This window comes from Pomacea canaliculata, linkage group LG1 (genome assembly GCF_003073045.1).
Source record: "Pomacea canaliculata isolate SZHN2017 linkage group LG1, ASM307304v1, whole genome shotgun sequence".
NCBI classification, from domain to species: Eukaryota; Metazoa; Mollusca; class Gastropoda; order Architaenioglossa; family Ampullariidae; genus Pomacea; species Pomacea canaliculata.
In genome coordinates, this window is record NC_037590.1 from 7,822,200 (window position 1) to 7,839,161 (window position 16,962).

The following is a 16,962-nucleotide window of genomic DNA, read 5'->3' on the forward strand; positions in this document are numbered from 1 at the left end:
AATGAAACTTTCCATGACATGTGTGCGATCAAGAACGGGTCTAATGCTGCTATGTTCTTGCCAAAGAGCTCATCATGAAATTCTGAAAAATATCAATTTCCCTTCACAATCCCGGTGAAACGCTGATTACCAGTTCAGTGCGATATATTCACTTTTTCATTAAGGAAAATGTAAAGTGCGAGCTAGCAACAGTGTGAAGACAGAGGGTTTGTAAGGGGACCACGTGATCCATACCAGGACTGACCGCCCTTTGTTTACCTGTTAGTCGGCAGAATCTCCGCACGCAGACACACGCACGCACATGTTATTCATGTCTTTCTTGGTAATTAGACACTTGAAGATACCATGATACTGCAGCACCCACACCATTGCCCCCTGTGTCTGTATGACAGACGCCCGAGACTAATTTTTATATTTCATGCTTGCCTCCCTTAGGTAGATAGATAAAGCACGAATTTGTATTACTGGACTGCTGGAAGACCTTTTTTTCCTGTTAGCTACTAAAATGAGGCTGTTGTATACAAAGTTTCCGGTTTAGTCACATTCGCTTGCCGAGACTAACGGCGGAGAACTTCGGAAGAGGCTTAGCGTTGGTCTCTGCAGACAGAATAAGCAATCCATCTATATACACGTTCCGTGGGTAAAGACAGAGAAAGAGGGAAGAACAGAACCATGGCAACTCGCCGATAGTAAAGAGTCAGATGTGTTATGCTGGAAAACAATGTTAAGAGCATAAATTAAGTCGTCGAACAGAGACTCACGTGCCTTCCATCAAACACAGTGAACGCTCTGTGGTTCTCATCTTGTATCAAAAACAGTTCAGATGAGATAAATCTCAAATTTATCCGTCGAGTATCAAACTTATTCTTTTACAATATCAACACAGCTCATTGTATACTTCAGTGTCCACTTCTTGTTCCTCCGCCTATTGCTTCAACAGCGTCCATAATACACAAAAAGGATAACAGGGAACATTTAGCTGGAACTAGAGCAATAAGGCTTTTTATTTCAACCTTCAATCAAGAGACATACATGTCATGACTTTTCCATCATTATTTTACTCTCATGGTTTAAGCCATGTAACATCTTGTATCACGACCCATACTAAAGTGAAGTCTCTTTCATGACTTTAACCAATATCAGTAAAGTATTTGACTTTTCGCTCACTTGCTGCCTTGTCTTTCACTCAAACCCACTGTTGCATTTAATGGGCATTTCCATATGATTGGATATACAAACAATTAGAACGAGTTTAACTTTTTTTTCTTGCAGCGTTGGAGGTGAGGTTGGTGGATGGCATATCTAGGAGAGAAGGTCGTCTAGAGGTCAGGAGAAGCAACGGTACCTGGGGCACAGTGTGTGATGATTTCTGGACATCTGCAGCCTCCAATATCGTCTGCAAGCAGCTGGGCCTCGGACAACAGGGACAGGTGACTGACGGCTGAATAATAACAATAAATAACATAATTGTGTAGGGCCTTTTTCAATCATAAGCCAGACTCAAAAAGCTTAAAATGTAATACACATACAAAAGAATAATTATGATCTCTAAACAAAGAGTTTATTGTGTTTTCAAGGTGAATGCCTTCAGAATAGATGCAATAACTACAGCTCAGATTCACTACCAGCTGACACTGTGATGTAGTACAAGTGGGAATAGTAGTGGTAGAGGTGGTGGCACCAATAACAAATTTGTTCATTGTTGGCGCAAACATGACTGTCACGAAGGTTACATCAACACAGTGGCAGTGAGGAAAATACTCGAAGCAGGAGCCAGGGCTGTAGACAAGAGATCAGAGTTCAAGTCCACGCTTGGTGACTTACATCCACAATGTAAAGCAGCGGAAAGAGCGTTACCAGTTAAATGGACATAGTGCGGAAAATATTATTATAACTGTATATACAAAATATGGAAAACATATTTTTTTAATGATGATTTCGTTCGACAATTACTTACACAGCACATTTACATCTTACGACACATATACAGACCTTGAGATTACTCATGCCTGGTTCTATATGCTACAGAACAATTAATCAAAAAATAACAATGGTTTCTTTCAAGTGATCTGTTTGACTGCCATGTCGTTGCAGGCGGTGGGTGTGGAACTATACGGTGAGGGCACGGAGTCAATATGGCTGGATGATGTTAACTGCACGGGCTCGGAGTCCAACCTGGGTCAGTGTACCTCCGTGCCGTGGGGCGACAGCAACTGTAACCACGACGAAGACGTAGGAATCATTTGTTCCGGGCCTCTACCTATAGGTAAGATAAAATGTTATTCCTCGCATTGCTTCACCTTGTTTCATTTTTTTAAAGCCACACCCAAGTGCAGAATATTTTATGTTCAGGCTGAATTCATTTTAAAATATTAATTAACAAGAAATTAGTACATAATTATGCTTAATTTGCAAGATATATTCTTTCAAACATCGGCACTTTCACCTAGTAGGAAAGCGAAAGCAAATCACCCGCAATGTAAACGGTATTTTGAGCAGCAAGCGTGGCTCGGATTCATCAAATTTATGCTTACCGTTGAATCAGACGAAGAAACATCGCCCATGTTGTCTTTTATTTTTCTTAGCTGCAACGTTGGAGGTGAGGCTGGTGGGTGGTGCAACTGAGAGAGAAGGTCGTCTAGAGGTGAGAAGAAACGATAGTACCTGGGGCACAGTGTGTGATGATTTGTGGACCACTGCAGCCTCAAGTGTCGTCTGCAGGCAGCTGGGCCTCGGAGAACTGGCACAGGTGATGGATGGCTGAATGGATATTAGCATGTTTGTTTGTCGTCAGAAGCCTACCATCTCTGGAGCGCCTGGTGTTATTCAAGCCCCATGTTTGCAGTACGCAATTGTTTGCTTCAGGTTATTCAGGCGATTTCATTCAAGCATCACTTGCTTCACTGCATACTTACATCTTACGACACCTATACAGACCTTCAGATTAATCATGCGTGGGTCTATATATTACATAACATTAAATCCAGGAATGGCAAGGGTCGCTTTCAAGTGATCCCTTTGACTGCCGTGTCGTTGCAGGCGGTGAGTGTGACACAATACGGTGAGGACACGGGGTCAATATGGCTGGATGATGTTATCTGTGAAGGCTCTGAGTCCAACCTCGGTCAGTGTAGCTCCCAGCCATGGGGCAGGCACAACTGTGGACATAACAAGATGTAGGAATCGTGTGTTACGAGTTTCCAGGTAAGATTAGGTGTTACTCGTCTCACTGGTATTGTCTCTTTGATGCTTTTCATTTTCCTTTTTTTTTTTTTTTAACTGTTTCCTTTCTCTAAATCCAGAATTCTTCCTCGCTTTGGAATCTTTTACCTTCTGCACTCTCATCCCCATTTAGCGATGCTGTTGCTATCGTCTCAGCTCATGAATGTGTGTTGATAAAAATTTAAAGTAATTAAGTAATTAAGACGTGGTTACGCAAGACAACAAATGATAGACTATTGGAAGAACGCGTCTGCTTTGGTCATAAGCATTCGTTTTCATAGACAGCGTCTTGAACAGGATGTTTGAATAGACTAATAGACACATCATCACGAACACATACAGCGCCAAGTAGTCACAAAGTTCCGTACACATTCAGTATCCTGTAGACATTCAGCGTCACGTGGTCACAGCACAGCATCGAGTAACTAACAATCTCATAGACGGCGTCACATGTAGACACAGCATGTCTGCTCATGTAAACTATGTTGTATGGTCACAGTTCGTCTGGTGCCACAGTATGGGATGGCTCTAGCAATTCCGTACGGGAATGTGGAGTTCTTCTCCGGCTCCACCTGGCTTCCAGTCTGTGACACTAACTGGGATGATGTCGTCGCCAAGCTTGCCTGCGGGTTAGTTTATATATTCTCTTTCTCTCTTACATGTGTGTTTGTGTTCACATAAAATATACAACGATGATGATGAAGATGATTTTGATGATGATGATGATGATGAAGATGAAGATGATGCCTTATTTTCCCTGTTGTATCCCGCCGTCTGTTTTTAAAGGACTATGGGCTACGTAGACGGGGTGGCCTTGTGCTGCAACCAGCTCGGTCGTCCTTTGCACTCCTCTTCTACTTTGGCTGGAGACATGACGTGTACAGGGAGAGAACTCTCGCTGCTTAACTGCAGTTTCACAACAGGTTATTGCCCTTCCGTAGGCTCCGCAATCTGCTACAACTCGTCAACTGACCGCGTCAACATGAGTATGTTATTCTTTTTTACCTGTTTTCTACGCGTTTTTAGTTTGACAGGGGTACTTGCAAGCTGAGACAATGTAAACCGCACGGTTATCAGTGCCGACAATGTTAAACGTTTGAGTGAAGCAGACACAAGTAATCCAGATGATGCACACATCGAAACTATGGCAAGTTGGCGCACACGTTACAGTTGAATACAAATGCTCAAGAAAATTGAGACAAGTTGCGTGACCATAGAAACCGATCCAGAAACATAGACAATAATGTTACTACAAATTCATGGATCACAAGTACACAAAAAACGAGCAAAGACAAAATATGATGAAGAGCTAACTCTAGCTAGCTAGGTGAAGGGACAACACTCTCATCCTCTAAATGTATAAATAAATATATCCAAATTAAAGCATAGTGGTTTAGCTTCGAATATATATATACACTCGTACACACGTGAATGAGTTTAAATCGACGTCATATGTGTCTTTATTGGACACATTTCAACATTAAGGGGTTGGTTTAGCCAGGGAAAAGGATGAATTGTGTTTACTAACAAAGATTTAAGCACGTTTTAGAGAGTTGCTCTGATGTTACTACAAGTAAGTTTTATAGTTGATTCATTTATGAGAGATTTGGTATCACCTCTCGCTTCTTGGGATCTTGAAAAAAAAAAAAGAAAATAGGTGTACTAGGCACCCATGACGATTCACGCAAAAATCATGTAAGAACAAACATGTTTGTCCAGTCAGTCAGTCGTCCCTTGACCGGCACGTGTCATTAGGGGAAGCACATGGATAGACGCGGCAGCTGACAGAGCCTGCCTCTCTTTGGGCCGATCTTGGGCGCCAGTAAGCAGGTCCTGTACAGGACTACCAGCCCAACCTATGACGTTCAAAAGCCAGTTCTTTCTTTGGCCACCGCGGTGTCGACTACCCTCCCGCCTGGTCACATGGCCAACGAAGACCATGTACGTTGCTTGACTGATGAAAGTAGAGGTTCCTGTGGTCCTACGAGTGTGGCAATCTTGTTTCGTACAAAGTCGTTGGTTCTCTGTTCTTTGTTTGAGATCCGGACAAGCTTCTCGATCACTTGTTCGCGAATTCCTGGATTCTGCTTACCTCTTCGAACTGTACCCCATTCGTATAGATCTCTGCTTTGTAACTGCCATTGATCATAACTTTTCTCTTTTCAGTGCTGGTCTCCATTTTATATGCATTTGAACTGTCTGTCAGTCTGTTAGTAAGGTTTTGCAGTTCTTTGTTAGTGCCTGCTAACAGAGCTATGCCGTCTGCAAAGAGTAGGTTGCAGATCGGTCCTCCTCCAATTGAGATAGAAGTATGATGGCTGTGGAGAGCTTTGAGTATGATATTCTCCAAGAAGATATGAAACAGGACCGGTGATAGGGTATATGCTCGACGTAGGCCCCCGTGGTGCAAAAGTAAGCTCCTATTTGGGTGTTTAGCGGTGCCGTACTCAATGAACCATTCATTGTACACAGCTTCGATGACTTGAAGGAGGCTTTCATCGATGTTCAAGTTTCGCAACACATATCAGAGCCTTTCCTGCCAGACTCTGTCTATTAGCAGTGTATCTAGCCTCGTTGTTTAGGAGGATGCTTGCGTCGGTCTTCAGCTGGATGTTGTACAGGTCTTTCTATTACTCAGTCCATCGGTTTATTACAGTATTGCTATGCTATATGTTTGTCAATCTGTCTTTTTGTCTCTCTTTTTCTCTCTAAGTCTGTCCGTCTGTTTGTAAAGTTTGTTCTTTCAACTGCTTTTATGTTTCAATATCTCTTGCGCCGTTGTCATGGAACAAGAGTAAGTCGTTTTCTCCGAGCAGGATCGAAAACTCAAAAAAAAAGCTTCTTGTTACCACAGTTATATTGCGATATGCAGATCATATGGACACTACTTCGTGTTTCTTTATCTTATGGCATCTTTGCCAACACCTTAAAATTACTTCTTCGAAGTTTTAAAAAAATCTGAGATGTCTGGACACAGCTTTTTAACTTCGGAAACAAGACATCTAAATTGGACAACGATTTATGGCCCAAAAGTATAACCTTATCGTTCCGATAACAGTAATTTTCGCACATTGCTAAGACATGACAATGAGTAGTTTTTTACACTCTCTTTTACTTCTCATCAGCCTTCTCAGTGCGTCTTCTCAACGACTCTAAAAACTGGGGAGAGGTAGAAGTGCGCCACAGAGGTGTGTGGGGATTTGTCTGTGAAGGCCCAGACTGGACTGACGCCGCGGCACGAGTCGTCTGCAAGGAACTGGGCTTCTCTGGCGGGGGAGTGAGGTATTCATCATCCTTCTTTCTCGTACAATTACGTAAAATGAAGCATTAGAGGTCCTACCTGCAGTTGTTTAGCTATTAGTCAAAGCATAATTCCTAGTCATGCATTTCGTGATTTAAAAGTGTCATGTGGTAACTTCAATGGGGAAGTAACAATCGCCCCAATTGGTGTCTATTGTGGCTTGTTAACAAACCTGAGGGCCCTTTTGCACTAAAAGAGGTGCGTATGTGCCAGTGTAGAGGTGTTGTATGCAGTAGGAGCGCAGAGGTGTTATACTTGAGAGAGATCCCTAAGTGGTTAACAGTCAACCAAGCACGACCAGTCGGCTGGCAGAGATGTCAATGACATCGATGAGGAGAGTGACACCTCCAGGACTCACAAGCCTGTCCGCTAGGTTGACGGGGAGTGTGGGTTAGTCACCTGTCCACTACGCCACTGCAAGCGGACGGAGCGTCAGTAGGGTGGTTGCTCTCTTGTCAATGCTGGCAACTGGACTGGTTGGTGAGTGAGTGACCAATGGCATCCCTCGTTGTGTGTGTCTGTGAGAATGCGCAAAGTAAAATATGGAACGGAAAACAGGCAAGACACTTCTCGGCACGACCGCAGAGTGGACGGAGCAACTGGTCAGCAGTCGAAGCGACTTCAGCATCTCTGACGCCAACTTCACTTGTACCTCGAGACCAGGTCTTAAGCCAAGAGTGCAAGTCTTGGTAGGAAGGACTTCAGCAAAGGGGGCAAGTCAGTGATGAAGAAGTCAGAACTGCTGTCGCCGTGGAAAGCAAAGGGCTACCTGACCAGAGCTTGCACTACCTGTTAGAGGACTTACACTACCTGTGAGAGGACTTGCACTATATGTACGAGGTAGACATTCGACGCCAAGGCCAGAAGTCGTCGTTTTAAGGGAAAGAGAACGCCTGCTGGTTTAGCAGCACTCTAAAGAACCGGGGAACTTTGCGTGAAGGTGGATTTCTTTTGGCGGCTGTACATGGCATGCAGTCGTCGAAGATGTCACATGTCTTTCCTTGGACTGGGAAAGGCTCGAATCTGACGACGGTGGGAAATAGTGCGGGAAGGACGACGGACAGGCGGAGCAACACTTTCGAGGGTAAGTCATCAGAGTGCCGTGACTGTCGGCAGAAGTATTGGTCATGGGCCACAAATACAAGAATAGCTTATTAACATCAGAGCTAGGTCGATGCGCGTGTGGGAGTTAATGGTCGATTTAAAGAGAGTTAACGGCGCTGGAATAGTGGCAATGCGCTTAGCACGAATAGTACTGGGACTTCCCCACCTAGAAAAGTCTTGTTACAATATTATTTTGCATGCTTTTAAGTTTATTAAATCTTTTCTATACGCTACATCACACGTCGAGTTTTCTGTTTGGGGAACTGCTGGGGTGGGGGCTCGTGAGCCGCGTAGTAAACTCTGCAACTTATGTTGACGTGGTAGTGACAATGGCCAACGTGCCCCGGAGTCAGTATTCACGTGTTGGCTAAAACCCAGGAATACTGAAACAAAAAGTTATTCAACAAAATGACAGTTAGCAGCTATCTTGCTGGTACTGGTACAACAGTTTAACGGCATTTAGGAAATGTCACAAGCACATCCATCGCTTTTCGCGTTCAGGTTCGGTGGACCAGAGAGAGTTCAGTTCATATGGCAGCGTCTGGGTCAATGGTATGAACTGCACAGGAAATGAAACTAGTCTGGAGCAATGTGTCGTCGAACCCTGGGGACAAACTGAAAACTGTCAGAGACCGGCCCGTGTTCTGTGCTCCTCTACATGCAAGTATACGTGTCTAAGACTTTCTGTCCTTCTGTCTATCTTTATTCTTTCTTCCCTTTTTATTTGTTTAGCACAGTTCAGATATTAGAAAAGTAAAAGTATTTCTGTAAGGAAAGAAAACGAAGAAAGAATACAATTCGATCACAACGTGACATATTTTTTTCTATGAATCTGTACACACAAATTGCTTCCCTTTTGTGTCTCCAACCTTCACATAAACACATGGAGTAATTATCTCCCCATCACTCTATCCTACCAGCTGCCCCCGAGGTAAGACTGGCCGGTGGAGGCTCCAGCTACGGCCGAGTGGAGATCTTGATGGACGGGCAAACCTACTCCGTGTGCGACAACGGCTGGGATGTGAACGTTGCAATATTTCTCTGCAGACTCCTGGCTACCAGACCGGACGACCTTCTCTGGTATTTGAGCATTTCTTAGCGTCCTGCAGTAATCTCCTGCTTAAAATATTGCTTTAAATTAATAGAGCGGCCGAATGCAAAGTAATGACAAAACAAAGACCTGATGTGACTCTTTTTTCTTCAAAAATGTAACGATTGTAATTATCTTAGTTTATAAATAAATATACTGGAGATATGGAGACATGGGAACAGAAGTTTCACCAAAATATTTCTGTACATGAAACTTGCGTCTAGTTGTCTAAGAAAGGATAAAATTTCATACTACAGCATTATATTTTTTCCTGGTGCAGAGATCTTACTATGGCGCGGGCACAGGTCAAGTGGCGCTGGACAGAGTCGCCTGTAGGACCTGGGACACCAGTCTGCTGGCCTGTCGGAGCAGTGGATGGCTGGAGACAGAGGCAGCGTGCGGTGACCACAGCAAGGACGCGGGGGTCATCTGCTTTGGTGAAGGTGACTACTAGAGCCGACAGCTTTTGTTTAGCCGATGGAATAAGTGGTTATTATCATTTGCACAATCAGCACGAGACTATAAGAGTATTATTACTACTTTTGTAGTCGTCAGCAGATTAGTGTCTGTTTACCTTGACCAGTGCACGGCATCATCAACTTAATGCTTGTCCGCCCTGAGTCGGTCATGGAAGGTAAACATCAAAGTAATTCATCAGGAAATGTAAACAACGGTGAAAGTAGAAGTGCCTGGTCTGTGTTGCACACATCACTGAATGGCCTTGGACTAGCGGTTCTTTGATCATTACGAAAGATAATTCCTCTCAGGGAAACCACCTTGTATTAGATTGGAATCAAACTAACACATTCATGGCCAGTATCTGTCGTGTGTATGACGTCTTGTGTGCGTCATTTGTTCCACGTCACTTGAAGCAAAAAAAAAAATTAAAAAATTGATGTCATCCATAAGAAAGGCGTTGCCCTGAGAATGGCGAAGTCAGCTGGAAAACAACGGTCTTCGTCCGCCATCTTCTTTGTGACTCTCTCAGTGACATTCCTCTGAACTTGTACCTCTTTGACTGGATTCACTTACAAATCTCTTTTTATCCTTATCGTCCTCTGAAGGGGCTTGTCGAGCGGTGGGTTTTGTTATGTGTGTGTAATACGTCGTGGCAAGTTAACGAAGCTCTACCCCAGGGACGGGGTAAACTTTGTGATCCTTCTATATGGCCGGGGCAGTTACGAACTTTAACCCTAGCCAATCACTGCCAAGTATCCTCTCTCAGCAGGTCCCGCCAAACAACAATCATCCGCCGGCCCCGCCAAAAATAACAACAACAACGCAGGACTACCGGCCCTCTACATTTCCATACAGCGTTCTTCATCAGTCGTTAGATATCCATACTGGTATTTAGTTAAGTTTTATTTTACATACTTAGGCTTAATGCATCCTGGAATGATATCCACATAGACATTTCTCTCACCATTACATAAAGGCCTGATTTTCCAACTTTGCGCAAAGCGTTTTGTCTTTACTGTTTCAGTTCAGCTACTGAGAGGAGACCACTCCACAGGCATATTACTGTTCAACATTCGTACGAATACTTACGTCGCATGTGGTTTCAGCTTTGCGACACGGAAGCAAATGTTTCATGTCGGCAGCTGGGGTTCGAACACGGGCGTGCTTTGCCAATAGGTCAGTTAAAGTATATACCCTTGTTGATGAGTCCTCTATATGGATGGTCATATTGCACTAGCAGCAAGAACCTTTGATAACTGTCAAAAATTAAAATCTCTTGGCACCCTTGCTGGAATACAGGTATGAGAGAAAGGATTGCATTAATGCTAGAGACACGTGAGAAGGTATAGAAACTATCATCAACATATCATAAACATCGACAACAAGAACAATTTGCACTGCTAGACAATTGCTCTACCATTTCAACTGATAAAAGTGATTACCACTTTACAAAAGCCCAAATGTTTTTGCGGAGATATCACATTTCAGACTGTTGTCTAACATTTCTTTTACTGTAAAAAGACATGATTTCTGCTGAAGGAATCTGCTATTTGTTCTAGGATGAAATTTCTGTAGTGTACATGTGGTTTAGAATCCCGTATTGTTATTCATGTAGGGTAGTTTAACATCATATAAAGTCAGATTTATGCAGTGAACATTTAAATTAGGATCCAATGAAATCTGTTACTTTCGTTGTCTACTGAGCAATGGTATGCAGTCCCCATCTGCATGTTGTAGGAGCTTTTGGAAGCCTTATCAACACTGACATCATTCACATCAGCTGCTTGGGAAATGAGACACAAATCTCATCGTGTGCCTCCTTCCAGGGTTACTGTGGTTCTGACAGCAGCTACAACTACGCCTCAGTCCACTGCTTCAACGGTTCTTTCAGCTCAGGTACATTTGAACCTTGTTATTTCGCCAACCTCAGTCTGATTTAGAATGTAAATATAATCATATCGCGGGGGCAGTCCGGTGGCTCAGCGGTTGGCGTCTTTCACCTGTGGAGTGAGTATTGGATGACCTGGGTTCAGATCTTTTCGCGGCATACTGTTTTTTACAATGCTGGTGTTCTCGGTGTACGCGCTTTGCGACATGAAATCTCGACTGGTATTTTTTTTAAAATTAATTTAATATCCTACATTAACAATTCCCCCAACACTCCGTTTTAAAGATCATTTAAAATGATTTACGTGGTGTACATTTTCAAATATTTTGTTGTTTGTAGTAAAATCAACTGAAAGACTGTAACTGTATCGGACCGAGAACTCACAAAATGGGGCCTCAAAAGTTCGACAATCAGAAAAATATTTATAAAATATATACACACAAAAGCACAAAACAGGCATATATTTAACGAAATATACCTTTGAATTTTAATATTACTTACTGTTTTCTTCTCATTTTCGGTTGTTTAGTACAAATCCACGTCGAATTGAGTAACCTGCTACAAATGTCAAAATGGCGCTGAAGTAAACAAACCTTCGCGTGTTTTAACATGGAGAAAATACCTGATTGGTTGATTTTTCAGACTTTAAAGGGAAGTAATCGAAAGAGGAACAATTTCTTACGGTTCCCGTATTTTCTCCCCTATGTATTCGTTACATTTACGCACAGTAAACACTCGACAGACTCTATGTGGAGTGCGTCGTACAGATAAGGCGAGCATGGGCTGGGACAAGTAGCGCTGTCCGCCTACCCGTGGCGAATGAGTTAGTGTGCTACTTTTTTATTGTCGAGTAATTTTTTGTTTTAAGTGTAAGGAAGTACCTTGTACTTTCGAGTACTACCCTGTCATTAGTGTAAGATCCTAATTTAAATTATTGTAAAGTGTTAGTTTTCGATGTAGAGTCCTACCCTGTCATTAAAATAAGGAACTACTTTGTTTTTAGATTTGTGGGTTTCCTTGGAGGCTGGTCAAGGGCTTCTCGCCAACTCCTCCGGCCGACTGGTGGTCACTCAAGGCGGTGTTCGAGGCAGAGTGTGTCCAGAAGACTGGGATGACGTAGACGTCAGCGTGGTCTGCAGACAACTGAGGTACCATGGTGGTGTGGCACTGGCTTTCTCGGACAGGCACTGGTCCATACCTGCTCAGCAATGTGGCCTGTACAGGTGTCGAGACGTCCATCTTTGATTGCGCAAGCAGCGGACCGTGTTCTGTCACCAACCGGAGTCCACCTGATGTCGGTGCTGTGTGCTTCAGCGACAACTGTAAGTGTCTTCTTCAGAAATAAACTTCCATCTGCCTCTTGATTTTTAAGGTTCTAAGATAATCGCCATTGATATAATGAGGTTTTTTACACGCAATATGGGCTTTCTTACCTGTTTTATCTGAGTTTTTCATGGCGTAAATAAATGAAATAATGTAGAGATAAATAGTTAGTTCATAAGCGGAGACTATAACAACACCCACGATGTCAAGGTTTCAACATCAATAAGTCTAAGGTTTTGGCAGGTAACCTTGTTATTCCACTAATGCCTTGTCTAGCATTTCAACGATTTGGTTTACTGATATGCCTATATGGTGAAGACAGAGTATAAGTACATAGTAAGACAAAGTATAACCTACAATGCAAAATTACTAACTTTTATTTTACATACAGTCTGATAGATTTAATAATATACGTTCGGTTAAAAAATATTATTCATGTTGAAGGTAGAGATTTGGTGAAACTTATTTAAGAGAGACAGTGAAACAAACTTGCTGAAATTCATGTGTTCTGAATGGCAGTTACAGACTGTAACGACATTACACGCCACTATTCAGCTCTTTTTTTAAGAATTTTTTTCTCATATTTTAGCAATCGTAGTACAGCTTGTAGGAGGGATTACGGACAAGGAGGGTCTGGTGCAAGTGGTGTACGGGAGCCATGTAGGAACGGTGTGTGTACCGGAGACCTATCGTTCTTTTGAAGCCGCCAACGCGGTGTGCAGGCAGCTCGGCTACATGGACGGCGTGTTTACAAAGTAAGAAACTTTACATCCTCTCTTTGAGTGTATAAACACGCGTGAGAACACGTGTAGCGCCATACGCGTGTCAGAAATACGATATGTCTTATCCTGCCATTTCATGGGCAAAAGTGTTATCTTACAAAAGACTCAATCTGTCCGCTATCGAATGTTTTATGACAAATATCAATGTTTGTGGAGGGCAAATAAGGAGGTATGTGGAGACGAAAATTTCATGACAGCTAGTTTAACCATTTAATTAGTTCAAAATAGTTTTCATTATTTTTAAAAATAGTTCATATCATTTGATTCGAACAAGCATTTTAAATGTTCTGAAAAACCGATCTTTATGAGACACTTTCATTCACTAATGGCGTACTTCAAGGGATTCTAAATAAAATAAAACTGCTCGTGTAAAGAGTAGGATGCACTTGAATCTTGTCTATTTTCGCGTCTGTTAATAGGAAAAAAGTTGAAGGTTTTGTAGCATGTTGTGTTTAAGAAGAGAAATTACATAGACTCTTTCGTTAACTTAGACAAAGTCTCGTTCTCCGTCACGTGACCTTATGACATGACCAAGACAGCTTACCAAGTGATACAGACTGTTTTCTATAATTTTTACAACTGTGCTTTGAAAAGTTCACTTTAAAACCTAAATTAACTCACGTGACACCACCAATGACGACGTCAAATCTTCACAATGGCCACAGACACTTCCTGTACGTCACTGACTGACGTCACACCCAGACTCGTCTGCTTGATCATCTCGTGAAGCTATCGTGGTTACTCGGCGGAAGGACACAAGGGTCGATTTTACTGGATTTTTTCGATTTTTATAAACATTGACAACCGAAATAGTGCTAATAAGTGGTAATTAAGTGAGAAACGAATAATTTATTTCTCCTGTAGTGCTGTCGTGCTCTTTAATTGTAACTAAATATAGTTTTGAAACTTTTGACCTTTGCCAGAGCCTTATCACAAGACTTGAGTATCCCTTTAATTTAAAAGTTGTATGAAAGCATCATTCCTACGCGATTACGAAGATTGTTAATTCGTGCAGAAAGAAGACACTTAAGGCTTAAGAGCAACCTAAGAGTAGCAGTATCGATACACCATGTAGGCTGACAAATTTCATTTAATACTACACCACTGAACGCCATTTTTTGAATAATTTATCCAACACAGTATCCTCTGTCAGTAACTACAATAACTAACCCTAAGACAAAAAAAAAAAAACAAAGCAAAAAAAACAAAACAAAAAAAAAAAAAAAAAAAAAAAAAAAAAACAAAACAAACCTAGAAATACAAAGAAATTAAAAAATCACATATTCCTGTCTCGCGAACACCCGCTGTTCACTTTAGAACACTTTAATCGTGTCCACAAATGTAACGAACATAGATTTTAAAAATCTATTTGATTGATCAGACAAACGCACAAAAGTCTGAAACGTGTATGAGACAAACCAGTGCAAAGATAAAGAACTATACAATATAATAACATGAAGTACCACAGCTAAGCGATCACAGTCTATTTTTCGAAACAATCTGAGAAAAAATAATGTTCTGTACACTTTTCAGATTTCCAAGAGGTTCAGGGACTGTGTCCATGTCAGATGTCTTCTGTACTGGGTACGAGACAAGTGTTTTCATGTGCCGTAGTGGGGGGTTGTTTGTCCCTCCGTCAGACAGATGTGCCAACCACGACTTCGACCTTGGTGTGCACTGTTCAGACGGTGGTAAGTTTATCAGACAGGAAATATTACTTTTAAACGCATTGTACATATTTTCTACCTAGTTTTAGATGCATTGTACTATGAACACAAAGCTCTTTTCTTACGGAGTTCGTGCCGGGGTATCCTACTTGAATAATGGCACCACGATTGGAGATACATTTTGTAATTTTTTATCATTGATTTGAATTTAGCTAGAATAATATTTTTCTTTACTCTAGGTAGGTGCGTAAGTGACTTTAGTGCTTGCACACTCTGTCGTAAATGGTTGAAAATGGTTGGGTGGTATTCTTAATTTATTTTCATATAGAGAGAAGGGGAAAAATAAGAATACAGTGGAATTACAAAAAAGTATTTTTTAAATGTGTTACAATAGCAGGTATAGCTAACCATCAAAACATTAAAAAGGAATATTACTTAATAAAACAACAACAGGAAGAGCTATTATGTTTATTTGTGACGAAATTAAAGAGATTTAAGGAGAAAATAAAAGAAATAGAATGAAAGTGCGTAAAGAGAAGATCACACGAAGAAAAAGAATATGCATATATAATAAATATCTTGCTTGTTATATTGGGTATATCAGTGATGCCCAACCTTTTTCGGCTTGCGGGCCATATCCATTTCGGACAGCCGTGTCGCGGGCCACTACACCGCAAAAATACAAAAAAGAAAACATAATAGAGCAGATACCATTTTTTATTAGAAACAAGTTGTACTTACCATTAATTATGTAGTAATTAGTGGGATATTTGAAGTTGTTTTACCCGAAACCAACTTCTGAATGTCCGGCTGCATCGTAGAGACACCAAGTCGGAGCACTGAATCGAAATGTTCGTCCATCGAAAAAAAGATTGGGAAACGCCCCTACGTGGGGATAAATACTTGTTCTTCCCTTTAGTCGGGTTTTTTTTTTTTTTTTTCGTTTTTTTTTTTTTTTTTATTACTAACAGGCCGATTTCCTGCACTGTGGCAGAAGTTTCGCGGGCCGGATGGCACCGCGTCGCGGGCCGGATATGGCCCGCGGGCCGTAGGTTGGGCATCCCTGGGGTATATAATATAAATTACGTAGTATGTATAATTATTAAAAATAGATTTTTCAAATCAGGCACCAATGGAAAAAAAAGTCTTGTTGTCTGTAAGGTTAGTTTAATTCATGATATGTGACTTATATGCCTCACACTTTCCCCCAAACAAAGAAAACCCTCTGCTTTCAAATCGACAGTGCGTCTGTTCTATACGATCCACAACACCAACAACTCCATCATTGGCGTGGTGCAGATTAACCGGGGATCAGGCTGGATTAACATCTGCAATGATTTCTTCGGCGACTTGGACGCACAAGTCGTGTGCCGGAGCGAAGGTTACCGTACTCGCGTGTACTGCCCAAGGGCTCGATGGGTAACCAAGACCGAAACTACTTGTTTGTCGCAGCCCTGAACTGCAATGGCACAGAGGCCTCCCTCTTAGACTGCCTGAACAACAGAACATCACCTGCCCATGGGGAAACACTAATAGATACGCTACAGTCTTTTGTAGTCAAACTCCACCGGAGCGAGGTAAGGAAATGAATTTCAGCTTAGTTTGTACACTGTTCTCATACAACCATTGCAATTTACTAAGTCATCTTCTTGCTGAAGACTTCTTTCTTTAGAAAGTTAACCTTGTCTATTGATCCCTGATTAAGTTTTTCTTTTAATATTCGTCGTCGTCGTCGTCGTCGTCGTCGTCGTCGTCGTCGTCGTCGTCGTCAAAGCTCATTATTTCCACGCCTCACATTTCATCCGCAGGCCTGCAAGCCGCCCAAATATCAGAGGAGGGACTTGTTTTTGTCATGGTGGATGGGGTCAAGTCCTACGTCTGTCGGGAAAACTGGGACGACGCCACTGCCTCTGTGTACTGCAAGGACCTGGGCTACAAGTACGGCGTAGCCATCTACCAGACTGAAGTGTCCCTTCGCCAGGAGTACGCCGCCTACCTCGTCAAAATCCTCCATTGCACTGGCAACGAGAACACTCTTGGTGAATGTTCCTTCTCCTCCACCTGGTCCACTTGTGTCACGGGCTATTACAGTGCTGCCCAGGCTCTGTGCTACAACTACGCAAGTG

The 16,962-nt window shown here is 42.1% G+C and overlaps 2 protein-coding genes across 3 annotated transcripts in view; both read left to right on the forward strand.

Moving 5' to 3' along the window:
• LOC112577145 (deleted in malignant brain tumors 1 protein-like) overlaps positions 1-16,962 on the forward strand; it is a 128,262-nt gene that overhangs the window by 597 nt on the left and 110,703 nt on the right. For both annotated transcript variants that reach the window (XM_025260121.1, XM_025260130.1), the window contains exons 2-4: positions 1,273-1,430; positions 2,095-2,266; positions 2,586-2,749. The gene's annotated coding sequence lies outside the window, so the exon portion shown is untranslated. The remainder of the gene's footprint in view (positions 1-1,272; positions 1,431-2,094; positions 2,267-2,585; positions 2,750-16,962) is intronic.
• LOC112577183 (scavenger receptor cysteine-rich domain superfamily protein-like) lies at positions 10,917-16,409 on the forward strand. The gene is made up of 5 exons (XM_025260188.1): positions 10,917-11,072; positions 12,068-12,386; positions 12,977-13,142; positions 14,703-14,860; positions 16,080-16,409. The coding sequence occupies exons 2-5, from the start codon at positions 12,218-12,220 to the stop codon at positions 16,292-16,294; spliced, it is 708 nt and encodes a 235-aa protein (XP_025115973.1). The 5' UTR covers positions 10,917-11,072; positions 12,068-12,217; the 3' UTR covers positions 16,295-16,409.

Excerpts from the sequence above, each read along its gene's own strand:
- LOC112577183 (XM_025260188.1), top strand. The coding sequence starts at position 12,218 with ATGGTGGTGTGGCACTGGCTTTCTCGGACAGGCACTGGTCCATACCTG. Across the intron at positions 13,143-14,702 it reads ATGGACGGCGTGTTTACAAA|ATTTCCAAGAGGTTCAGGGA; the intron begins GTAAGAAACTTT and ends TACACTTTTCAG. Across the intron at positions 14,861-16,079 it reads TGTGCACTGTTCAGACGGTG|TGCGTCTGTTCTATACGATC; the intron begins GTAAGTTTATCA and ends TCAAATCGACAG.